At 42.4% G+C, this 20,810-nt stretch overlaps 1 protein-coding gene across 3 annotated transcripts in view; it reads left to right on the plus strand.

The window, feature by feature from the left end:
• Window positions 1-20,810, plus strand: part of FOCAD (focadhesin) — a 279,727-nt gene that overhangs the window by 200,818 nt on the left and 58,099 nt on the right. For all 3 annotated transcript variants that reach the window (XM_070431752.1, XM_070431754.1, XM_070431753.1), the window contains 5 exons: window positions 1,983-2,075; window positions 8,731-8,819; window positions 12,356-12,400; window positions 17,228-17,336; window positions 20,002-20,118. In XM_070431752.1, coding sequence (XP_070287853.1) covers window positions 1,983-2,075; window positions 8,731-8,819; window positions 12,356-12,400; window positions 17,228-17,336; window positions 20,002-20,118 — 453 coding nt within the window. The remainder of the gene's footprint in view (window positions 1-1,982; window positions 2,076-8,730; window positions 8,820-12,355; window positions 12,401-17,227; window positions 17,337-20,001; window positions 20,119-20,810) is intronic.

The raw sequence follows: 20,810 nt of genomic DNA on the forward strand, positions 1-20,810 counted from the left end.
ATCTTCGCGTCTCAGCACCGCCTTCAGATGTGGTTGGAGCAGCAGGAGGATTAGCTTTCACCTTCAGTTTATAACTTCCTTTTAAATAGGTTTCCTGGCATGGATGTCTCTGTTCTTAGAAGCTCAGCACTTGATTTGCTCACTTTCCTTTATATTTTTTTCCATAATGCTTTCTTTGTTTGTTTGTTTGTTTTAACTCAGGCTTAAGAACTAATTGAGACCACTGTCTTTCCAAAAACAGTCAGTGCTCTTACTCCCAGTCTGCTGAGGCCACGGCTCCACTCAGTAGAGCAGGGTAATGACGTCCAGGAATTACTCGGCAGGAAATTTTTTTTTTTTTAAGGTTTTGACATTCTGAAGTCAGAGATAAAAGTTTTGGTTGTGGTGTCTGAGTGTTCTTTCAGTTAAACCCAGATGTCAAAATATGACTTAAAGATGGTTAATATAGTTTATGAAAAGGGCACAGAATTGACAGGAAAGAAAGTTAAGAAAACTCTTTGCATTTTGGAAACAGGGCAAGACCAAGGCCTGATTAATGCCTCCCAGTTTGAAATGCGGCCGCGGCTGCAATCTGCTTTCTGGAAAGTGAGAGAAGATGCAGGAACTGGCGGGCCTGTTCCTTCGAGGATGCTTGAATATGTTGTCAAGGTTCCCTACCCCACTCAACAGAGAGGGCACGTCATCAGAAACAGAAGAAACCTGTTTTTATCTTTTTTTTTTTTTTTTTTTTTAGTTTATTTCATGGTTCCAATACCCTTTTCATGCTGTTTGACTACCTAATTCTTTACAACACGGCAGTGGGTTGAGAGGTGATAGGGAGGAGACAGAATTCATCTTTGTTCTCTTTGTTCCCAGAGACTCTTCATACATTCTACATGTTGCCGTGTAATAGGTGCCTGTTTCTGATTCTCACACGAGAAAGCTCCCTGCACACACAGGTCACCTGGCACCATACATTTTCCCAGTATACCCTGTGTGTAGTAGGCCCACACCAAGACAAGAACTAAAGAAAACACCAGAGGCCATGGGAACCGCTATTCAACTATGCAGAGAGGCTCTTCTCTGCCATACCACGAAGCAGCTGAGAAAATCCGTCCTTACAACGCAATAAAATCTCCTTACACACTCTACTTATGATTCTGGGGAAATTATATGAAAATTGGTGGGCGTTTCTGTTTCTTGTTTTTTGTCTATAGGACACAGACTAAAGTTCTAGTCGCTTGAGTTTGATGAGATGATTTGCAGGAAACATGAAATGGGATGTGCCGTGGCTGTTTTTCTGGAGAGAGCTTTCCTCTAACAGAAGCAGACCTTGGGAAGATTGGTTTCAAGATAGCCGTGTACTAATAGGTAGAAACAGAAATGACTATGGAAACCAGATGTTGTGTCTGGGCCTCGCCTCAGACACGGGGTTGCAGGGCTGGCAGATTTCATTTCTCGCTTGTTTACCCGCACTGATTAAAGGGCCTTTATCTGCTGGTGCGCACAATTGCTGGGCGCCGCGCTCATTTGCATGCTCCCACCACCATGGTTTCTACACAACATGATATTTCTGTTGGCAATTTAAGTTTATTACTTCAGAAATTGTCAGAGTGGAAATCCAGGATGTGAGCAATATTTATTTTTATTTAAAATTACTGGGGGGATTTGTTAGACAATACCTCGTTTCCTGACATGGGCAAGAGGCTTTACAGAGTTTCCCCCTCATTTTCAGGGACAGATTTGTATAACATGTACATCTCAGCTTGTTATTATTGTAGGATTCTATTTGGTTTAATTTAGAAAATTTCAGGACTCTAAGCTCTTCTCCTTTGAAAATATCCAAAAGGCCTTATTTGTGGTTCTGAGCCTAGACTGGTTTGGTTTGTTTTAGAACATAACCATTTAAGTCAGGGGAAAGGAAGGATTGATGATATAGTTCAGTGGTACCCTGTTTGAACACTGCACCGCCTGACTCGCGTTGTGCTTGGTCTTTCCCGCAGGTTCACATCCAGCTCTCAGAGTGGCACCGCGCCCTTTTCCTCCCACAGGCCTGGTTGGCATACATGGGCCGAGCGTATCATGCCATCTTACAGGTAAGCAAACATGGGATGGTTTGCTTCAGGGGAGCATCTCTTTATCTCAAATTATACTACAAATATGTGTTAATGTAAAAGCACTTAGGAAACAGAACTATCGAACATGCAGTGGTTATATTTGCTGGTAAAGAATGTAAGACATAAATGCCGATTCCCCCCACCCCGTGCCCCGGCCAGAGCTCCCTCCTGGCGCTCCTCCCCCACATCCTGCTGCCTTCTGAGCCTTTCCCAGATGTCCCATCTTCCCCTGCGGATGTCCCAGGGCTCCTCAACTTGAGTGCCCCCCAGTCTGAGCTCACTGTAGGCCTTGCCTCCTCAACAGGACTCGCTGACATCTCCAGCCTCATCTTGTCACCCTTCCTCTGACTGTTGTGTTTCAGCCTTGCTAACGTCTTTCTTTTTCAAACTCTCATGTCTCTCCTGCTCTCTTCTGGTGCAGGTACTACCATGCCCTCTTTGCCCACCTAATTTCTACTTGTTCTTTAGATCATTTTATCTGGGAAGGCACCAGTGTGCCTCCCCCTCACACGCTGGACTGTGTGCTGCTCATATGTGCTTCCTTGGAATCCATGCGTCTCTTCCGAGGCCTTTCTCACCTTAGTCATTTGTCTGGGGCCTCCCTCCTGTTGTCTCTGCTCCGAAGGACTAAGAGCTCTGCTTTCTTCTCTGTTGTCTCTAGAACCTGACATATGTCAAAACATGATAGGTGCTCCCTAAATAAATGAATTATACTCCATTTGACTTCATCTAATCCAATAATAATATAGGTTATAGTTTGTGGATTTTTAATATTAGAAATAACTTTTAATCAGTGTGAGAATATATGAACACTTAGCAACATAAGAAAACAACTAGCAATTCTTTTTCTGAGCTTAGAATTCATTTTTAAGGATGATAGAAAAAAAATCTGATGGTACTAAAGTAATTTATGGCCCCAAATTGGATTTTCATAGAATGTCAGGTGTTACGGTTAAAGGTAAAAGCTATCCTAAATGGTGATGGTGGTGGATGGTGGTAGTGGTAGTGGTATTGGTGGTGGTAGTGATGGTGATGTGTGTGTGTGTGTGTGTGTGTGTGTGTGTATACGTGTGTAAGGAGAGGTAGGGTGGCAGGAATGGCTATGCATCTGAACATTGTTCTCAAATTAAAACCTTGTTGCAACATATTTTATTGAGTCTAGAATTTATAAAGTACTGATGCATCTTCGGAGATTCCTATTCATTAGAACTGACTATGGGACCAGGTATCTTCATGTTTACCAAACTCTGCGGTGATTTTAACTCAGTCTATCAACCTCACTCTGAGCAAATGTGTTTTAGATGGTGTCCCCCAAACTACACTGGGACCCACATTTTAAAGATGTTCCCTTGGAACAATTGTTTGCTTTTGCTCAGCTTACACACTTTTTTATCCTCAGCCGCATCTAGACACTCAGTTGTGAACAGGTGCATGAGTGAATGACCATTATAGTTTTTATTTGAGATGAGTGAAATTACAAGTCAGTATGCTTTTTCTCACATTTACTTTTCCCCATGCAGTTTCACAGTATTTCCCTTCACCAAACATTTATGGGGTGCTCTTTACTGGCTGGTCCCTGTGCCGGGGTGTGGGACACGAAGGGGAGTAAAGCACTCCTTCCTCTCAGTGAGCTGCCTGTCCAGTGCTGGAGACGAACATGTACAGGAGCAATTCCAGTACATCTGCGATGCTTTTGTAGAGGATGCACAAAGCACTACAGGGCCTGGAGAAAGCAAGGGAACTCCTCCTCCTGCAGAGTGAACTGCAAATTGTATTTAGCTCTTAGCATAAGGAAGTCTAAATTGAATGGGATTATGGTATAACTCATGCAGATGACTTGCAGTTGATTAAAAAACAACTCCATGGTTTTTGTTTTGTTTTTTATAGTAAGAGCTACGATTTGCTGAATAACTAGTGTGTGTCCAATACTTACCATATGTGGTTTCAATTAATCTTTACAGAAACCCTTTGAAGAGGGTATTGTCAACCCCACATATAATGGGATTATAAATAGGGTTAGCTAGGAAAGCAAAGCAAATGATGCAAAACCCAATAGTCACTAAGTGAAAGAGCTGGAATTTAACCAGAATTTTTTTGACTCCAGAACCTCGGCCTTTCCCACTGCATCATGCATTTTTCCCTAATGCATAATGCTGCACATTAGTTGTAACAACAAATAATGCAAATTGCTTTAAGATTTTAAAGGATAGATCTATTTTTGAAAAGCCAGCTGAGTATTTTTAGTAATGTAGATCAATTATTCTGCTTTTCTAGTGTTGTGATCATGTTCATCTTTGTTTATCACTAGAGGCCCGGTGCACAAAAATTTGCACTCGGGGCGGGAGGGCCGCTCTCAGCCCGGCCTGTGCCCTCTCACAGTCTGGGACCCCTCAGGGGATGTCCACCTGCTGGCTTAGGCCCGCTCCCCAGGGGGATCGGGCCTAAGCTGGCAGTCAGACATCCCTCTGGCAACCTGGGAGCCCTTGGGGGATGTCCACTTGCCAGCGGGGAGCAGGCCTAAGCTGCAGTCGGACATTTTTAGCGCTGCTGAGAAGGCGGAAGAGGCTCCTGCCACCACCACTGTGCAGGCAGCCGTCAGCCTGGCTTGTGGCTGAGCAGAGCTCCCCCTGTGGGAGCGCACTGACCACCAGGGAGCAGCTCCTGCATTGAGCATCTGCCCCCTGGCAGTCAGTGTGTGTCATAGTGACCAGTCATTCCCAGTCGTTCTGCTGTTAGGGTCAATTTGCATATTACCCTTTTATTATATAGGATTTGAATTTTGAACAGATCCAGTTCCTTTGAGAATTGGTGATAAAAGTGAAAAAGTATCAACTATAATAAGATTGTCAGTGCTATTTGAAGGTGCAACAATATTTTTAGGCTATCTCTATGATTTTAAGGTACACTGGTGCGTTTTAACTATCCAGCAAGTTTTGTAAATGACTCCACACTTAAATAGAATCAATGGTATCTTAGAAGACTTCAAGCAACTGCCAGACTCCTTGTCCACATCAAGAATTTCTTGTCCTGGAGGATACTTCTTCTGCACAGGAATTATATGTGCGAGACCGACTTTGTGGCACTAACTAGAGGATCTGTCCGAGGAGCCACATTGTTTTCCATTAAGCCCAGGAGACAGCAAAAGGGTACATTCCACATAATTCCCTGTAACTTGATTTTTCGGTGAATGAGTTTGAGATCTGAAGACCACAAGTGGCTTTTGCTTAGATGTCTGCTTTCAGCCTCCTCTACCTTTCCCATAAGATGTGGGATTTGAAAAGATAAGCATATCTAAGTAAGTGCTTGACGCAGGGAGGAATTTGGATTTCTTCTCATTAAGACAGAAACTGCAGATACAAGTTGATTGACAGCTCAGAGTCCATTTTGATAAGGCGCCTTTTACAAACGTCTTTACCTCGCTGCCCTAGTGGGATGCTGAGGAAGTTAAGGGCTCCAGCTTTTGTGTAAAGGGCTCCTAGGCATTTTCAATCTGACCTCAAACAAGAGAGAGGAATTCAGGCAGGCTGACTGTAGACATATCTCCTGAGCCAGTCCGCTCGCTCAAAATAATCTGAAATCAAACCAGGGTCAGGAACTGTGCCCCCTGGTAAATTACTCTCTGGCCGTTGTAAGGGTTGTTTGTTTTTTTGTTTTAATGTGTAGGTTTGGAGCCAGGTGAAATTGCTCGCTGTAATCAGCAAGCTCTTGGTTACATAGGCTGGAGATTTTTTTATTTTTTTTTAAGTAGGAGGGATCAATAGCTTAATAATTGGAATCTCCAGGCAATCCAGAACTCAGTTCAGGAGACCATTTCAGCCTTTTTGTCCCAGGCATGCTTTCCAGCCTTCACCACAGCTGTTAGCCAGAAGCAGAGGTGACTGGGCTGAATGCCACTGGGTCTCTCTTAGCAGCAGGCAGAGAACTGGAAGGCAAAGTACATCTGGATAAACAGCCTGACATGGACCGGGTAGAAGGGGTTAGAGACATTCCAGAGAGGGGATTAAGAAGGACAGAGACTCTGAGGAGGAAGAAAGAGACGAGGTCACAATGGAATGGCTGTGTTAGTTTATGGCCACGGGAGAGATTAAAAAAACGAGCCTTCTCAAGAGGCTGCGTGTGTACTCGCTTTTTTTGTTTTGTTTATCTCCAAACAGATTTTAGCCTTTTGATTGCCTATTGTCTTTTTTTGGGGAAAGCATTATGGAAAGTCCGTGTTTTAGGAAGAAAGAGGCATAATTTAAGGAGCATGGCAAAGACAAGCAATAAAATGTATTTTCTATTTTGCCTACCCTCCTAGGAGGCCATTATCAACATTAAATATTAATATCAATGTCTTGCCAGCTTGGTCACCCTTGATTCCTTGCTCTAAGAGAAAGAGGGGAGAAGGAAAGGGCCAGGGTTCTGTCTGGGAATACAGGGAGGAGGGCATGGGTATGGCGGAGTGCCTGAGCGGGGAGCCCCAGGGCACTGTGGCTGGAGGTGCTGCTGTGTACAGGACTCCTTACACTGCTGAAACAGGCCTTGCTTTCCATGAGCTCACAGGCTAGTAACTGAGAGGACTGGAGAGAAATATAAAGGCATGAAACTGTATAGCCTGGCTATTACATTTTGGAGAACCTTTTACTCTATGAGAATATACACATGAAAATATGAATTATTTTACAAAGGATTTCGAGATATTCATGAAAGAATGATTTGTAAGAAGATTATAAGGGGAAGTAGGGTTTGTTTGTTTTTTTGACAGCAAACCTGGTAATGGTAGCTATTATCTGTTATCAGGCACTGTATTCGACAGTTTTCCACATTATTTAACATGATGCTCTAATACCATGAGATAGTTGTTAGCTACATTTTACAAATGAGGAAACTGAAGCTTAGAGAAGTGAAATAACTTACCCAATTATATACCTCAAGTAAGTGGAAATGGCCTTAGATTCTGATTCCAGAGCTCACATTCTTAACAAACTATATTGCTTCCCTCTCTAGGGCAGCAGTCACCAACCGGTGGTCCGCGGACTACTGGTGGTCCATGAGGTCCGAAAGGTTGACAACTGCTGGTTTAAGGAAACCTTTGGAGCAGTGGTTGCCAACCAGTGGTTGATCACCGCTGCTTTATGGTATATATAACTGCTCTAGGGTGTATATAGAGACATATATTTTTCTTCTGTAGGACATACCTTAGAACCCTACAATCAATAATAGTAAGACAACCAATAGAAAAATGGAAAGAATAGGAAACCCAAATAGTCAATAAACATTTGAAAAGATGCACACTCTCATCAGTGAACAATGAAATGAAAAGGAAAACTATAATGAGCACCATTTCACTTCCGCAAGAAGGGTCCAGGTAAAGGCCTGACAATTCCCAGTGTCGGTGAGGATGTGAATTACTGGACCTCCTACTTACTGCTGGTGAGATGTAAGCAGCACAGCTACTTCTGAAAATGGTGTGGTATTTCCCAGTAATACAATCTGCAGCCTAAGTTCTTGTCCAATGTAGGGCTCATCAATAAACCAATTACACTTAAATAATGTAACTGGTGATGGAATAGAGGGGAAAGCATCTGATCAAAATCATTTTGAGTACAAAAAGAGGAGAATAGCCCTGGCTGGTTTGGCTCAGTGGTGGAGCATTGGCCCACGGGCTAAAGGGTCCTGGGTTCAATTGCGGTCAAGGGCACATACCAATGGATGTGTCTCTCTCATCAATGTTTCTCTCTGTCTCTCCCCATCCCTTCTACTCTCTCTAAAAGTCAATGGAAAAATATCCTTGGATAAGGATTAACAAACAAAAAAGAGGATAATAAATATTTGAAGGTCTTGGTTTTAAAGGTATAGTATTAGCTATATTTCTATTACATGTTAGAAGTTGAGAAGTATAATATCCATTTTTAGCCCTAGCTGGTTTGGCTCAGTGGATAGAGCGTTGGCCTGCGGACTAAAGGGTCCTGGGTTTGATTCTAGTCAAGGGCACATGCCTGGGTTGCAGGATCGATCCCCAGTGTGGGGCGTGCAGGAGGCAGCTGATAATTATTCTCTCTCATCATTGATGTTTCTCTCTCTCCCTTTCCCTTCCTCTCTGAAATCAATAAAAAATTATATTAACAAAACAAAATAAAAAATATTTATTTTTATATGTTCACTCAAGAAATAGAAATGTTAAGCTGTTTGAAAATAGCCTTTGCTATATGTTACCTGAATTTAAATGTTATATACCCTCCGACTCATATTCTGCCATTCTGTTATGATACTGGTACCCAGACCCCGATCTTCGGATAATGTTAGTTAAAATTATTAGCTGTTGATACAAACTGATTATTACTATAGGAGGTGTTTTTGAATGGCACCTATGAGATTAAACTCTGCTTTTAATAGATATCCCAAAATGAAGCACTCTGCACTAAATTTGCCAAACACAACTTCCCGAGGATATATTTATTTGGTGAATGTAGAAATATCTGAGCAGTGATGTAATTATCTCTGTCACACGTCCTCGTTCATAATTTACTAACCTATCAGGAACACTTAAGGTGAACTGGGAAAGGATATGTCTGCCATCTTTAAGTGTTTTTCATAGAAATTTTAAGGTAATTTTGGCCATCAAGTTAGCATGCTGATTTATGCTGTTTTGCAGGGAAGGATAGCGGAGCTGGAGCTGCAGTTAAAACACGGAAAGGAGAGCGCTGAGGAGGTGCAGTTCAAAAAAGGCACAGCCTGGCTCTGGTAAGGGGGGTTCCATGACGTCACGGGAAGTGAACTGTGGGAAGGCAACTACTTTAAAGGCTTTAATGTTGGGGCTTTTAACTTCTGTATGAGCCTGAAGGGGGAAGGACTGAAGATCTGGTAACTGTATTTTTTCATCTCCTCACGTATAAGGAGGAGAGCTTTATTCATAAATTGAATGGTTTTTATTGTTTTCTAAAGCAGTGTGGAAATGGTTTGCTTTTCCTTTTTCCCCTTAGAACGGATTATTTTTTTTTAAATAAAAATTTCTGTTTTTCTCCACTTAATTCATTGCCCTTCTTACTCACATTTGGTCAAGAAATACCTTTGACTCACCTGCTCCTCCCTCTCCAAGACAGCTTCATTATCAGGAGCAACTTTAACAGACCCCCCTAGTGAATTCCCACCATGTTATCTAGAAATGTGTACATGCTGGCACATTAAAGGCAATTTAAATTGTTACATGGGTTGGGATAAATACCGTGTCAGATTAATGTTGCAGCAGCCTAAATCTAAATGCCCAGAATCTAAATAGCTTTGCCTGTAGCCACAGGTTTCTTTAAAATCCAAAAATCTGTTCAAAGGTTACTGAATTTTAGATTTTTATTTACTGACAATTGGCATATGTAGAAAAGCAGAAGCTGAGTGTGTGTGTGTGTGTGTGTGTGTGTGTGTCTAAATCTGTTTCATTTTCTAGATTTATTTTAAAAAAACAGCAAAGCAGTTTAAAATGTATGACATTGGATTTATGGCTAGAGATTAAGAATTTGGATTTCCCTTTCTAAATGGTATTATCTTTCACATGTAGTTTTAATTTCATCTTCTGAAAATAAGCATTTGGTGGAGGTGGTATATTGGCTACACTTTTCAAAATAGAGAAAGAGATATGTGGCATGAAGAATGTAAGAAAACAATGGATGTCAAGGATAACTACAATATTCTAACTCTGAATAACTAAAAGTATGGAGTTCCCATCTACTAAGATGAGGAAGACAATAGAAAAGCAGGTCTATGTACAGAGGAATCAGGTTTGGGACTTGCTAAGCCTGAGCTACCAGCTGGAGATGTCAAGTAGGTTGTTGACCATGAGTCTAGAGTTCAGGGTAACGTCAGGGCTGGAGTACAGACTTGGGAATTAACAGTATATCATTCACCTAGGGAGTAACTGAGGACAGAAAGTCAGAGGACTGAGCCCAGAGCACTTCCACCTTTAGAACTGGAGAAGGTGGAGGAGGAACTAATAAAGCAAACAGAAAATTAGTGACCAGTGATGTAGGAAGAAAACCAAGAGCTCATGGGCTCTTAAAAGCCAAGGGCAGAAAGTGTTTCTCGAAAGGAGCGACCAGTTGGGTCAAGTGCTGCTGTGAGTTGGCCAAAGATGGAGACCGAGAGCTGGCAATCAATTCTGGCCTCTTGAAAGTCATTGGTGGCCATGCCAGCGGCTGCCCTGGTGGAGTCGTGGGGACAAAGTCAGACTGTAGAAGGGCCCAGAGAGAGTGGAAGGAGATGAACTTGAGTCAAGTACACACTATTTTATGAGTTCTGGTGAATGAGAAGCAGAAAAATGGGACAGTGGTTGGAGGGCTTGTTCTTATTTTAAGATGATAGATATTTCAGTGTGTTCTCATGCTAAGGCAAGTAAAAGAAATAGGAAAGAAAAAATTGGTGATGTGGCAGAGAGAAGAGACGGGTAAAAGGAAGGAACTGGTCCACTTGTGGAAGGTTTGGCCCCACATGGAAGCAAGTATAAGCAAGTTATCATTTGTAAATATTCCACATTGACCAATAAAAGAATACATTAACTGTACTATTCTCCATCTGGCCATACTGAGATTGGACAATTTAGAGAATTTATTGTCAAATGATTTTATAAAATACAAGTTAAAGATCTATAGGAGCAGTTTGCAACTAACTGAAAAACTTGGCTCTTAAAAATTACATTCTCAGTGCTGAATAGCTAAGATTTTATTAGATTTCAAATGAAAATATTTATGAATACAAATATAACTTATATTTGCAAAAGTCATAATATTTATAAAAACTTTGAATTGCTGAAACTCAATGAAAATGTCTGTATCCTGTTCAGAATGTGAATTTGGCAGTCAGTGGTTGTTTTTCATTTTATCTCAAGGCTCTTCTACTGACATTTTTAAAAATCCTCTATTTGAATTGAGCATACCTTCCTTCATATTCACAAGTGTAATTATTTTGTTTTAGCTTCAGAGTGATTTTATAACCTACTAGAGGCCCAGTGTACATAATTCATGCACGGTGGGCGGGGGTTGTCCCTCAGCCCAGCTTGCACCCTCTCCAATCTGGTACCCCTCGAGGATGTCCGACTGCCCATTTAGGTGGGATTGGGCCTAAACGGGCAGTCAGACATCCCTCTCACAATCCAGGACTACTGGCTCCCAATCGCTCACTTACCTGCCAGCCTGATCACACCCTAACCACTCCCCTGCCAGCCCGATCGCCCCCAAATGCCCTTCCCTGCCAGCCTGGTTGCCCCTAACTGCCCTCCCCTGCCAACCTGGTCACCCCCAACTGCCCTCTCCTGCTGGCCCAGTCACCCCTAACTGCCCTCCCTTGCCAGCCTGGTTGTCCCTAACTGCCCTCCCCTGCTGGCCATCTTGGGGCAGCCATCTTGTGTGTTGGAGTGATGGTCAATTTGCATATTCCTCTTTTATTAGATAGGATGCTTTTAGTTTTATTGCATATACATGCAAGTGACTATTATTTACAAGTTGGAACTAGTAAAATTGCTGTTTCGGTGAACTCCTGTGCAAAAAAGGCAAATGCCTTAGTCAGTCTGGGCTTCAGTAACAAAAATACCAGAGCCGGTGTGGCTTAACCAACAGAAATGTGTCTCTCGCCATTTTGGAGGCTGGAAGTCCAAGTAATGGTGCTGGGGGGTCTGGCGCTTGTGAGGGCTTTTTTTCTGGTTCGCAGATGGCCACCTTTGTGTGTTCACATGGGGAAGAGGGGAAAGAGATGCTGAAGAAGGGGCAGAGAGTGGGGAGATGAAGGGGAGGGAGCGGGGGAGAGAGAGAGAGAGAGAGAGAGAGAGAGGGAGAGAAAGACTTTTTATAAGGACACTCACTAATGCCATTTCTGAGGACTCCACCCTCAGCACCTCCCAGAGGCCTCACCTCCAAATACCACACATCAGGAGCTCGGGTTTCAACATATGAATCTGGGTTGAGGGGACAGGCATTCAGACCATAGCAGAGAATAATATGAAGCACACACCTACTCTCCAACCAGTTTAAGAGAGGACACCATCACAACCCTATCCCTCCTTAGCTACAACCGCCGCCTCCTCCTTCCACTAGTGACCTAAGGAGAAGGAAGATGAAACTCTCTTTGAAGTAAAGCCGTTACTACCGTTCTGTCACCTTACACTGAAATTCCTCAAGTACCATCTTTAGCTCTGGAATCATTTCTAGAGGTTCTTAATAATTGATGAAGAAGCAAAAAGATGAGTTCTTGCTCTAACATAAACTCTGACACGGATTTTCTTTGCACCGTCATTGCAGGGTCCGAGACATGTTGACGGATGAGATCACCAAGTCAGCTGCAAAGTAAGATCCCCTTATTCTCTTTGCCACAAATCTACAAACATGTGTGTGGTGTGTGTGTTTTTTCCTGCAAGGTACATACAATTTCTCCTTTTAGGGTATTTCATAGCTTTAAGAATTTTAAAGGAGTTTTCAATTATATTTTTAAAAATCAGTCATCCTTTCTCATGTTAAGTTCATTCTTACTGTGTGTCTCTTCGTGAAAATACAGAGGAATCAGTACAAACACATACTTTTACAAGAGGCTACCGAGGTTGTACAGGTATGAAAGGGCCCTGGGCTGACTTCGGTTCTTAAAATTCTAATTTAGTTTGGGTGAAGGAGATGGGTGGGGAATCTTTGCTAATGTGAATTAATAAATAGATTATTCAATCTCAGCTGTGAGCCAGAAAATAAATCAAAATAGTACTTCCTTTTATTCCCTTTGTGTTATTGGGTGCAGGGTATCTACACAATGAATTTTTAAATACTAGAAACTAATGCAAAAATCCAGTAAAAAAAAAAAAAAAAGATGGTTTCACTCATATCCCTTGTTTGTTTTAACAAAAATAACTCGAGTATTACTATCTTGAGGCTTTTTATCTTAAGCCAACCCTCATGAACTTGCTTAAGCAAGCTCCTCAGTTTCCTTTGTTAACAAGCTGACTAATTGTTTCTGGCAGTAAGTTACACTCAGTTACTATGCTTCTCCCTTCCACCATCACCCTCAGCTGCTGACACTCCCTGACATCCTTTCTTCTTATTCACCAAACAACACAGATAGACCTTTGACCTAGAGGATTTCATGTGCATTGAAAGTCCATTATCCAGAAATATTTCATTGCAGAATAGTTTATCCCTATCATGTCCCAATGCCCTCTGTAGCTAAATAGATTCTGCCTTTAAAAAAACCAACACACACATGATGTGCCTTAGAGTTAGCCTTCCACCAGCCATTTCTGAGACAGGACTAACTGTGAAGGCCGACCCTGGCACATGAACTCCTCAGCCTCGTGTCTCCTGAGTGAAGGCAAACAGCAGTGGCGACCCTGCTCTGCGCTCAGTTTGGTGGGAGTGGGGGGACTCTCTGTGGACAAAATGAAAACTAAAGTTAGAGAGGCTTCTGTAGGGAGTCATTTGCGTCTGCTCACCTGCTTTGGTGAATTGCAGACCCCATAGGAGAGCACCAGCTGCAGATTGGAAGGGCGGGGTGCCCGGAGGGGGCTGCCTTTGGCCTGACCTCTGGTAGTTTGTTCTGTTCTATTGGCCTATTTATATCTTTATATCCTATTAAAAAATGGTGCTCTGACATTGGCAGCAAACAGTGCTGAAGGAACTAGCATCTTTCTAGTAAAACAAACTACAATTTTGCCTCTTCAGTAGCGTTTACATTTTCCATTCTAAAATTCTTCAACAAGACTGTAATCTTCAGCTTTCCAGAGCATTGTTTCATGACTAATACTTCAGAAGAGTGTGTTGCCATTCTCAGAGGTGCAGAGTAAAAGGAATTCATGTTTTCATGGTGTTGTCTTTTCATCAAAAATTTCAAAGCATTTTATAGGCCTTATCGTATTAAAGCAATCCATGACGGCAAGTGAATAGGAGACAGTTAAGGTCTAGGGGCAAAGGGATTAGTGATGAGCAGAGGGAGCAGTCTGCCTCCCTCCCTTTGCTTTCCCCACTGGCTTCCTCCAACCCTGTGAGGACCCCACCACCACCCCCTGCCAGCTAAGCCTTCTGCTCCTTGGACCACAGCTGCCACAGGCCAGCATAAGACTTATTTTGATCTGAGCCATAAGTTAAAAGCAGGAAGTAAAACATCACCGGATTAGGCTGATACACTCATTTGAGAGCATTTATTTCTAAAGCATCAGGGTTAGGGCTGAAAGAGAATCATAACACAGATACAACCTGATGATTGATGTGTGTTTATTTTGACTGTTATTAATTAAATAGATTTGAACCTGAAGATAAAAATCCCCGAGGGACTGGGTCACTTTACTGATATGTAACGTAATACTGTGTCCCTGAGAAAGCATCATCGCAGCTCATCCTTCCTTGCACGTTTTAATTAGGTTAATGGCATCAGTTTGTTGCAAAGGACAATTTAATTAAAATGTCAGTGGTGCTGCCTAGATAAATACTGTACTGATGCTGACATGTCATTATGCAAATTACTGCTGCTTGACTGTAGGGGACAGTTATTTGATCAACAAGGTGATGAGTTTTTGCTGAACCAGTTGTAGATTTTCACCTGGCCAGCTCCTCCGTGAATTTGCTTCACTAAATATGCATCGAGTGTCTTCTCTCCATCGCTCACTGCGCTAGGCATGAAGGGAATACATAGGTGGTCAAGAGAGAGTCATGATACCTGTGTGAAATGTAGAGCTTGGCCTAAGCAGCACTGTGCAACTGTGGGCTAGTTGTTTTTTTTTTTAATTCAAAGATTAATGTCCAAATTTGCATTTAATCTGTAACCAAAGGTCTAATTAGCAGTGGCTTCAAATATGTTTTTCTCCATTTTACAAGAAACAGTACATGCTCAGGAATGTCAAGAGCAGTGAAACTTTTGAAATAAAATCATGTTGGAGCACTGTTTTAAAACCGAGGCTAAATTCTCTTTCAGAATTTCAGTGTTAAACAGACACTTTTTTTTTTGCCCTGGCCAGTGTGGCTCAGTTAGTTGAACATCATCCCACGCACCACAAGGCTCAGGATCAATTCCCATTCAGGACACATGCCCAGGTTTCAGACTCCATCCCCAGTAGGGGGTGTGCAGGAGGCAGCTGATCCATATTTCTCACATCGATGTTTCTCTCTCCCTCTCCTTTCCTCTCTCTGTAAAAAATCAATTTTAAAAAAAAAGGAAAAAAGATACTTTTATGTTATCTTGTATGCTATTCTTGTTTTAAAAGATGTGGTACCCGATTTCTGGTGACCACCAAAGTTTTTCTACAGGGTGAAAAAACCTGGCGAACTAATTTTCAGACCACTGAGAATTCCAAAATGACTTTTTACCTAACTTTAGTAATTTATGACTATTTTGTAACAAGATGGGCTTCAGGATAGTCTCAGCTATAAGAAAGAGCCAGTAAATAAGAGATTTAATTTGGATTTTATTAAATGATTTCTTGGCTAGGGCACCTAGGAATGCCCAGATCTTGCCTCGCTTCTTGTGATATTATTAGCTGTATGAGTTCCCAATAATCCTGACTGCAGAACTCTAGCAAAACCTCATGCAAAGCTATCTGTCTGGATCACAAGTCTTCCTATTTTCTCCTCCACACCAACCCCCAGCGTAAATGTCGGTGTCTTATCAGCTTAAGGCAGGTCTCATAGAGGAATGAATCAAGGAGAACAAATTGGTGAACAAAATGACCAAGTGTGCAGAGCAAGTCTTCACTGAGCTTACCCACCCGAGGTGGGAGGGAGGGGAGGAAGGGGGGGATGGATGAATAGATACATGGAATAACCTGACTATGGCACATCCTGAGTCCCATTCTTACCAAATGGAAACAAAGACGCAAGAACACGTGTATACTAATTTTTTAATACTCACTAGCTCACATGTTCAGTCACGTCTCTGTCTTCTTTATCCCACATATCCATCTATCCCAACACTAGGTAAGCAGGGAAGGGTTCTGGGATGTGTACGCTGATTCAAGTTCAGGTGTGAAGTCCAGGTTTGGGGACACATTCCCTGTATGTGTGGGAACCCGCAATCATAGGGCTGGCTGAGAACCGGACTCTGGCGGCCAGGTGCTCCGCTGCCTGCGCTCTGTCATGAGAGTTGGCAGCCAAGGGCATCTCCTCTGTGTCCCACCTGCGGTCACTCTACAGGGTCACCTGGGAATGAAGGAGTAATACGAACTGTGTATTTTCAGGTGGTGGGAGTATTAACAAGGCTCAGTTTCTTGATATTAAATTCAGAAGTCAAATTTAAGATTTTGCTAATATTAGAAAGCTATCATTTGGATGAAAGGAAGGGCAACTCTCAATCCTCATAGTCTAAAAACGGGTCTTTTTTGCATCTTATCTAGAGCCTCAGTTATGTAGCCATCTGGCTTTGAGGTCACTGGCTTCGATGGATTCCGAGAGAGAAGGGGGATAACAATGCCTGAGGGAAGCTGCCGGTGGGCCGGGCTGCTGGGAAGGTGTGCTGTCTGGCTCCACACACCGGTGCTCAGGAGCCAGACGCCACCTCGCTCTGCCAGGCTTATTCACACAACTGCCCTGGTCTGTTTTCAGAACACTTTGATGCTTTTATATTGGCCGAAGGTGACAGAAGACGATCACTTAGGAAATGTAACGTCAAATGATGAAATAAACATTTTAGAAGGAGTTAGGTATGATGAGCTTGGATTTTTTTTTTTTAATTTTTGTTAATCCTCATTCAAGGATATTTTTCCATTGATTTTTAGAGCGCGTGGAAGGGAAAGGAAGAGACAGAGAGAGAAACATCAATGTGAGAGAGGCACTTCCATTGGTTGCCTCCCGCATGCACCCCTGCTAGGGCCTGCAACCAAGGTACATGCCCTTGACCAGAATTAAACCCAGGACCCTTCATTCCAAGGCCAATGCTCTATCCACAGCCAAACCGGCTAGGGCGAGCTTGGATTTTTAAGTTACAAAAAAGTATAATGACCGCACATCTATAAGAAGAGTTGCAAATCAGCACCGATGTCAGGAGCGGGGAGGCTGCTGGCATCGGGAACAAGCAGACCTGCTTCCGAGGCTCCGTGAAGGAGCGGAGTGCTTTTTGCCCTCATCTGCCCTCCCTATAATAGCACCTTCTCTTCTCCCGGCTAATGCCCCCAAAGCCTCTCTTGGAATGTTTTTCTTCTTAAACAGGGAGAGCCCAGTGGTGAAAGGCAACGCGCTGTTAGCCTTAAGCAGCCTTGCTGTCGTCGTATCCAAACATGAAGCCAGCCTCTCCTCGGACAGCGAGGGCGCCCTGGAGGTGAGTCGGGGTGATCTGAACCGTGGGCTCCGCTGTGTAACCGCTGAAAAGGGAGATGTCTCTGGAAGCCGGCTCTGAGTTCACGAGGTTAGAGTCTGTCTGGGCAACCATGTCCTTCCAGCTGACGGGCCTTTACACTGGGAGCTCTAGTGCCTCTAAGACGCTTGTCTTCGCAGCTTTCTGTTTTGCTTCCTCCCTCCCAGTTAAGTGGTCATTTCAATGTGAAGGGAGCAATTTTATGCAACAGGGCTTGTCTTTTTGTGATGACATCAGTGGTAGCCAGTCTTAGGAGGTTAACTAGGCTTACTGAAAGTGAACAGTGCTGTCAAAAAATGATAAATAAGCAGTGTTTACTGACTGAAAAAAATTATACTTTTGCATTTTAATTGTAGATGTCAATGGCAAAATGCCTATTCATTTTTGCAAGGCATTTATTTCTTAATTAAACATGTGGCGAGCTGGTCAGTGTTCATTTCCAATGTACTTTTTCAGGTAATTTATATCTGTCAAAATAAAAAGGCACGGGTGTCTTCTTCCCACAAGCTCTATTATCTAGGAGCCATCAGCATCTGGAGACAACCTAGCCAAGGGGTTAAAAACGGCCTTTGGCGTAGGAGAGCCCGTCCTTTAAATCCTAATACTTGTGCTTACTGGCTCTGTGGTGCGCTGTTACTGATGTCCCTTTTCGGGGCCTATTTCACCATCTATAAGATGGGGATAACGATACTAATCAGGTAGGATTATTGAAGGATTACATGAATTAATATACAAAAATCACAATGCCTGGTAGATACTAACCTCTCAGTAATTGTCCTCATCCACATTAGCATAGACTGCATCACTTCTTGCTGCAAAAACAGAGTTTATTCAGTGTTATTCAGCCTGTGTCTGTCCCCACAGAATGTCTTATGGGCCATCTATACCATTTTTCAATAAGTGCTACGAGAGGCTACACAACTTTCCTGAGGTGACACAGCAATTGGCATTACCAGGATTTGAACCCAGGCAGCCTGGCTCCTGAGCCTGTTATTAACTGCTAAGCCAGCCTGTACAGTTGTACTGTTTTGTTTTGTTTTCATGGCGGGGTTTTTTGGTTGCAAGCAAAGAAAATGGCTCTCATTTAAAAGAGGAACTAGATAAGGAAGCTGGAAGCCAATGGGATTGAAGGCAGAGCTGAAAATCAGGTTTGGGGAAGAACAGTAACCAAGGCAACCTGAGGAGTCCAGGCACTGGTACTGATGAGCCATCACAGGGAACCCCCACTGGGATGGATAATCTAGTCATTTGCTGCCTTTGCATCACTCACTGAAGATTGAGAGTCCCCTGGGTCCCCAGCCTTCACTTGGGTAGGGTAGGACAGGTAGCTAGATTGAGCATTTAATCAAGCTTCAAATCATGGAGGAGGGAATTTCCCAAAGGGTGCTATTACCAGTAAACAAGACAGTAGGTGCCGTGTGGCAAAGGCTACCAATGTGTGTTACAGGTGAGAGAGGGAAACAGGTCAAGGGGTTATTGTATGAAAGATAAAAAGCAAGCGTAATTACTTACTATATGAAAATTTAACTTTAAACCCAGAATCTTATTTTAATGATGAGTAAGTTGAATTTTTAAAGAGAGGAAGTGTTTCATATCCTTTAAAAAGAGCCATGCAGTTGTACTCGCAACTGAACCGAGTAGTAAGGGCGGGCGGGGGGGTAGCTCAGAGTTTGAATGCCAGGCCCTCTTATTCTTCTTTATTCCTTCCCCACCCCCACCCACCGGCACCTTTGGTTCTGCACTGTAACACATAACGCACAAAACATCGAGAGGCCACACAACCCAGAGGTGGGGCTTTGCTTTTGTTCTTGATAACCTTGACTTTGGCTATTACTCAGTACACACCCAAGACCTCATTATTTGATTAAAGTTGAAGTTTTCAAACTTCATCTAAGTCTGCATAGCACCAATAGCTAAAGAGCTTAAGAATGTAGTCTTATTTGATTCAAGGAATTAATTCCAAGGAGATATTTAACACTGCATGGACCTTTATAGTTTACATGACCTGAATATACCATGGGAGTTAATGAATGCTTTTGACATCCAGGGTCATGAATGATTTTTAAAGCCCAGTTCTCTTTTTAATGAGTTGGGTTTTGTTGTTGTTTTGTTTTGTTTTACAATTCTCTTTCCTTTTCCAAACTGAAAATCAATTATGTTTTTATGACTGATTAGCTAGGAAAATGATGTTTCTTGAATGATAAATATATGGTGAGAGCAGAAATGCTAGTGATGGTGATCAGAATCACGTAAGCTGCTTTATTGCCTCCTCTGTGAAATGACAAGTCATAGAATTGAGAAAGTTTGCGTTGCTTTCTCTGCACAACTCTCCCTTGAACCTCCACATTATCCTCACTGAACCTGGGTGGGCTCTGGGGCGCTCTCGGATACGCTCTGTTTTACAGCCCCCATCCTCTCACTTCTGTTAAGCCCTGTGTAAAAGATCAGTATTCCTGGTGGGGCACAGGTAAGCATGTGTGCTTGTCAGATACCTGCTCACCTCCTTCAGTCCTGGCAGGTGAAGTTGACTTTTTGATAACAGCATGCCATTCTTTAATACAGAAGGGGGCTATACCCTGAACCTAGAAATCATGTTAGGTTATCGTTCCATGTGTTTCTTCATCTGCAGGTTCAACCGAATTTCCTTTCCATGAAAGACTGGGTTTCCATGGTGTTTGACACTCTCCTGGTCATTGTGGATAGCCACTACCAACCCAGAGGACAACTTTTCTGCTCGTTCTATTACGTAAGTCTGAGAAATGAAAAGTGATAGCAAACTCAAGGGATGACTCTTCTCATCTCAGTTATTCACATGAAATCCATGATGTCATGTAGTGATTCTTAGATGTACATTAGAATCATGATGGGAATCGTAAATACACATACATACATATACATATATATATGTGTGTGTGTGTGTGTATGTATAAATTATAATATATAATATAGTATATAGTATATAGTATATAATATATAATATAGTATATAGTATATAGTATATAATATATAATATATATAATTTAAACAAGAAACACTGATGTGTAGGCCTTACCTCTGACCTTTGTTCAGGGATAGGCCCTGGTTATCAGCACTTTGAAGCATTCTGGGCTATTCTAACATGTAGTCAGAGGCAAGAGCTCCAGTTATAGTAAAATAAACACTGGCTGCAGATGGAGCCCCTGAATTTCTTGTCACAGTTTTTTGTTTCCTTTTCAGGGTATGTGAGCTTGGGCAGTTCACCTTATCTCTCAGGACCCTTGTTTCCCTGTCTATAAAATGAGGTGATTGAGCAATATTATCAGTAGTGATTGGAGCCCTAGCTTTGTCCCTTATTAATTCTGTTACCGTTGACCTGACACTTAACCCATCATCTTATTTTTCTTATCTGTAAAATGAAGTAAAAACTAATGCCTTGCCAACTTTACAAAAAAAAAAAAA

The sequence above is a fragment of the Myotis yumanensis genome, unplaced genomic scaffold (genome assembly GCF_028538775.1).
Source record: "Myotis yumanensis isolate MYYU_CA2020_CCGP unplaced genomic scaffold, mMyoYum1.0.hap1 SCAF_12, whole genome shotgun sequence".
In the NCBI taxonomy this organism is placed as follows: Eukaryota; Metazoa; Chordata; class Mammalia; order Chiroptera; family Vespertilionidae; genus Myotis; species Myotis yumanensis.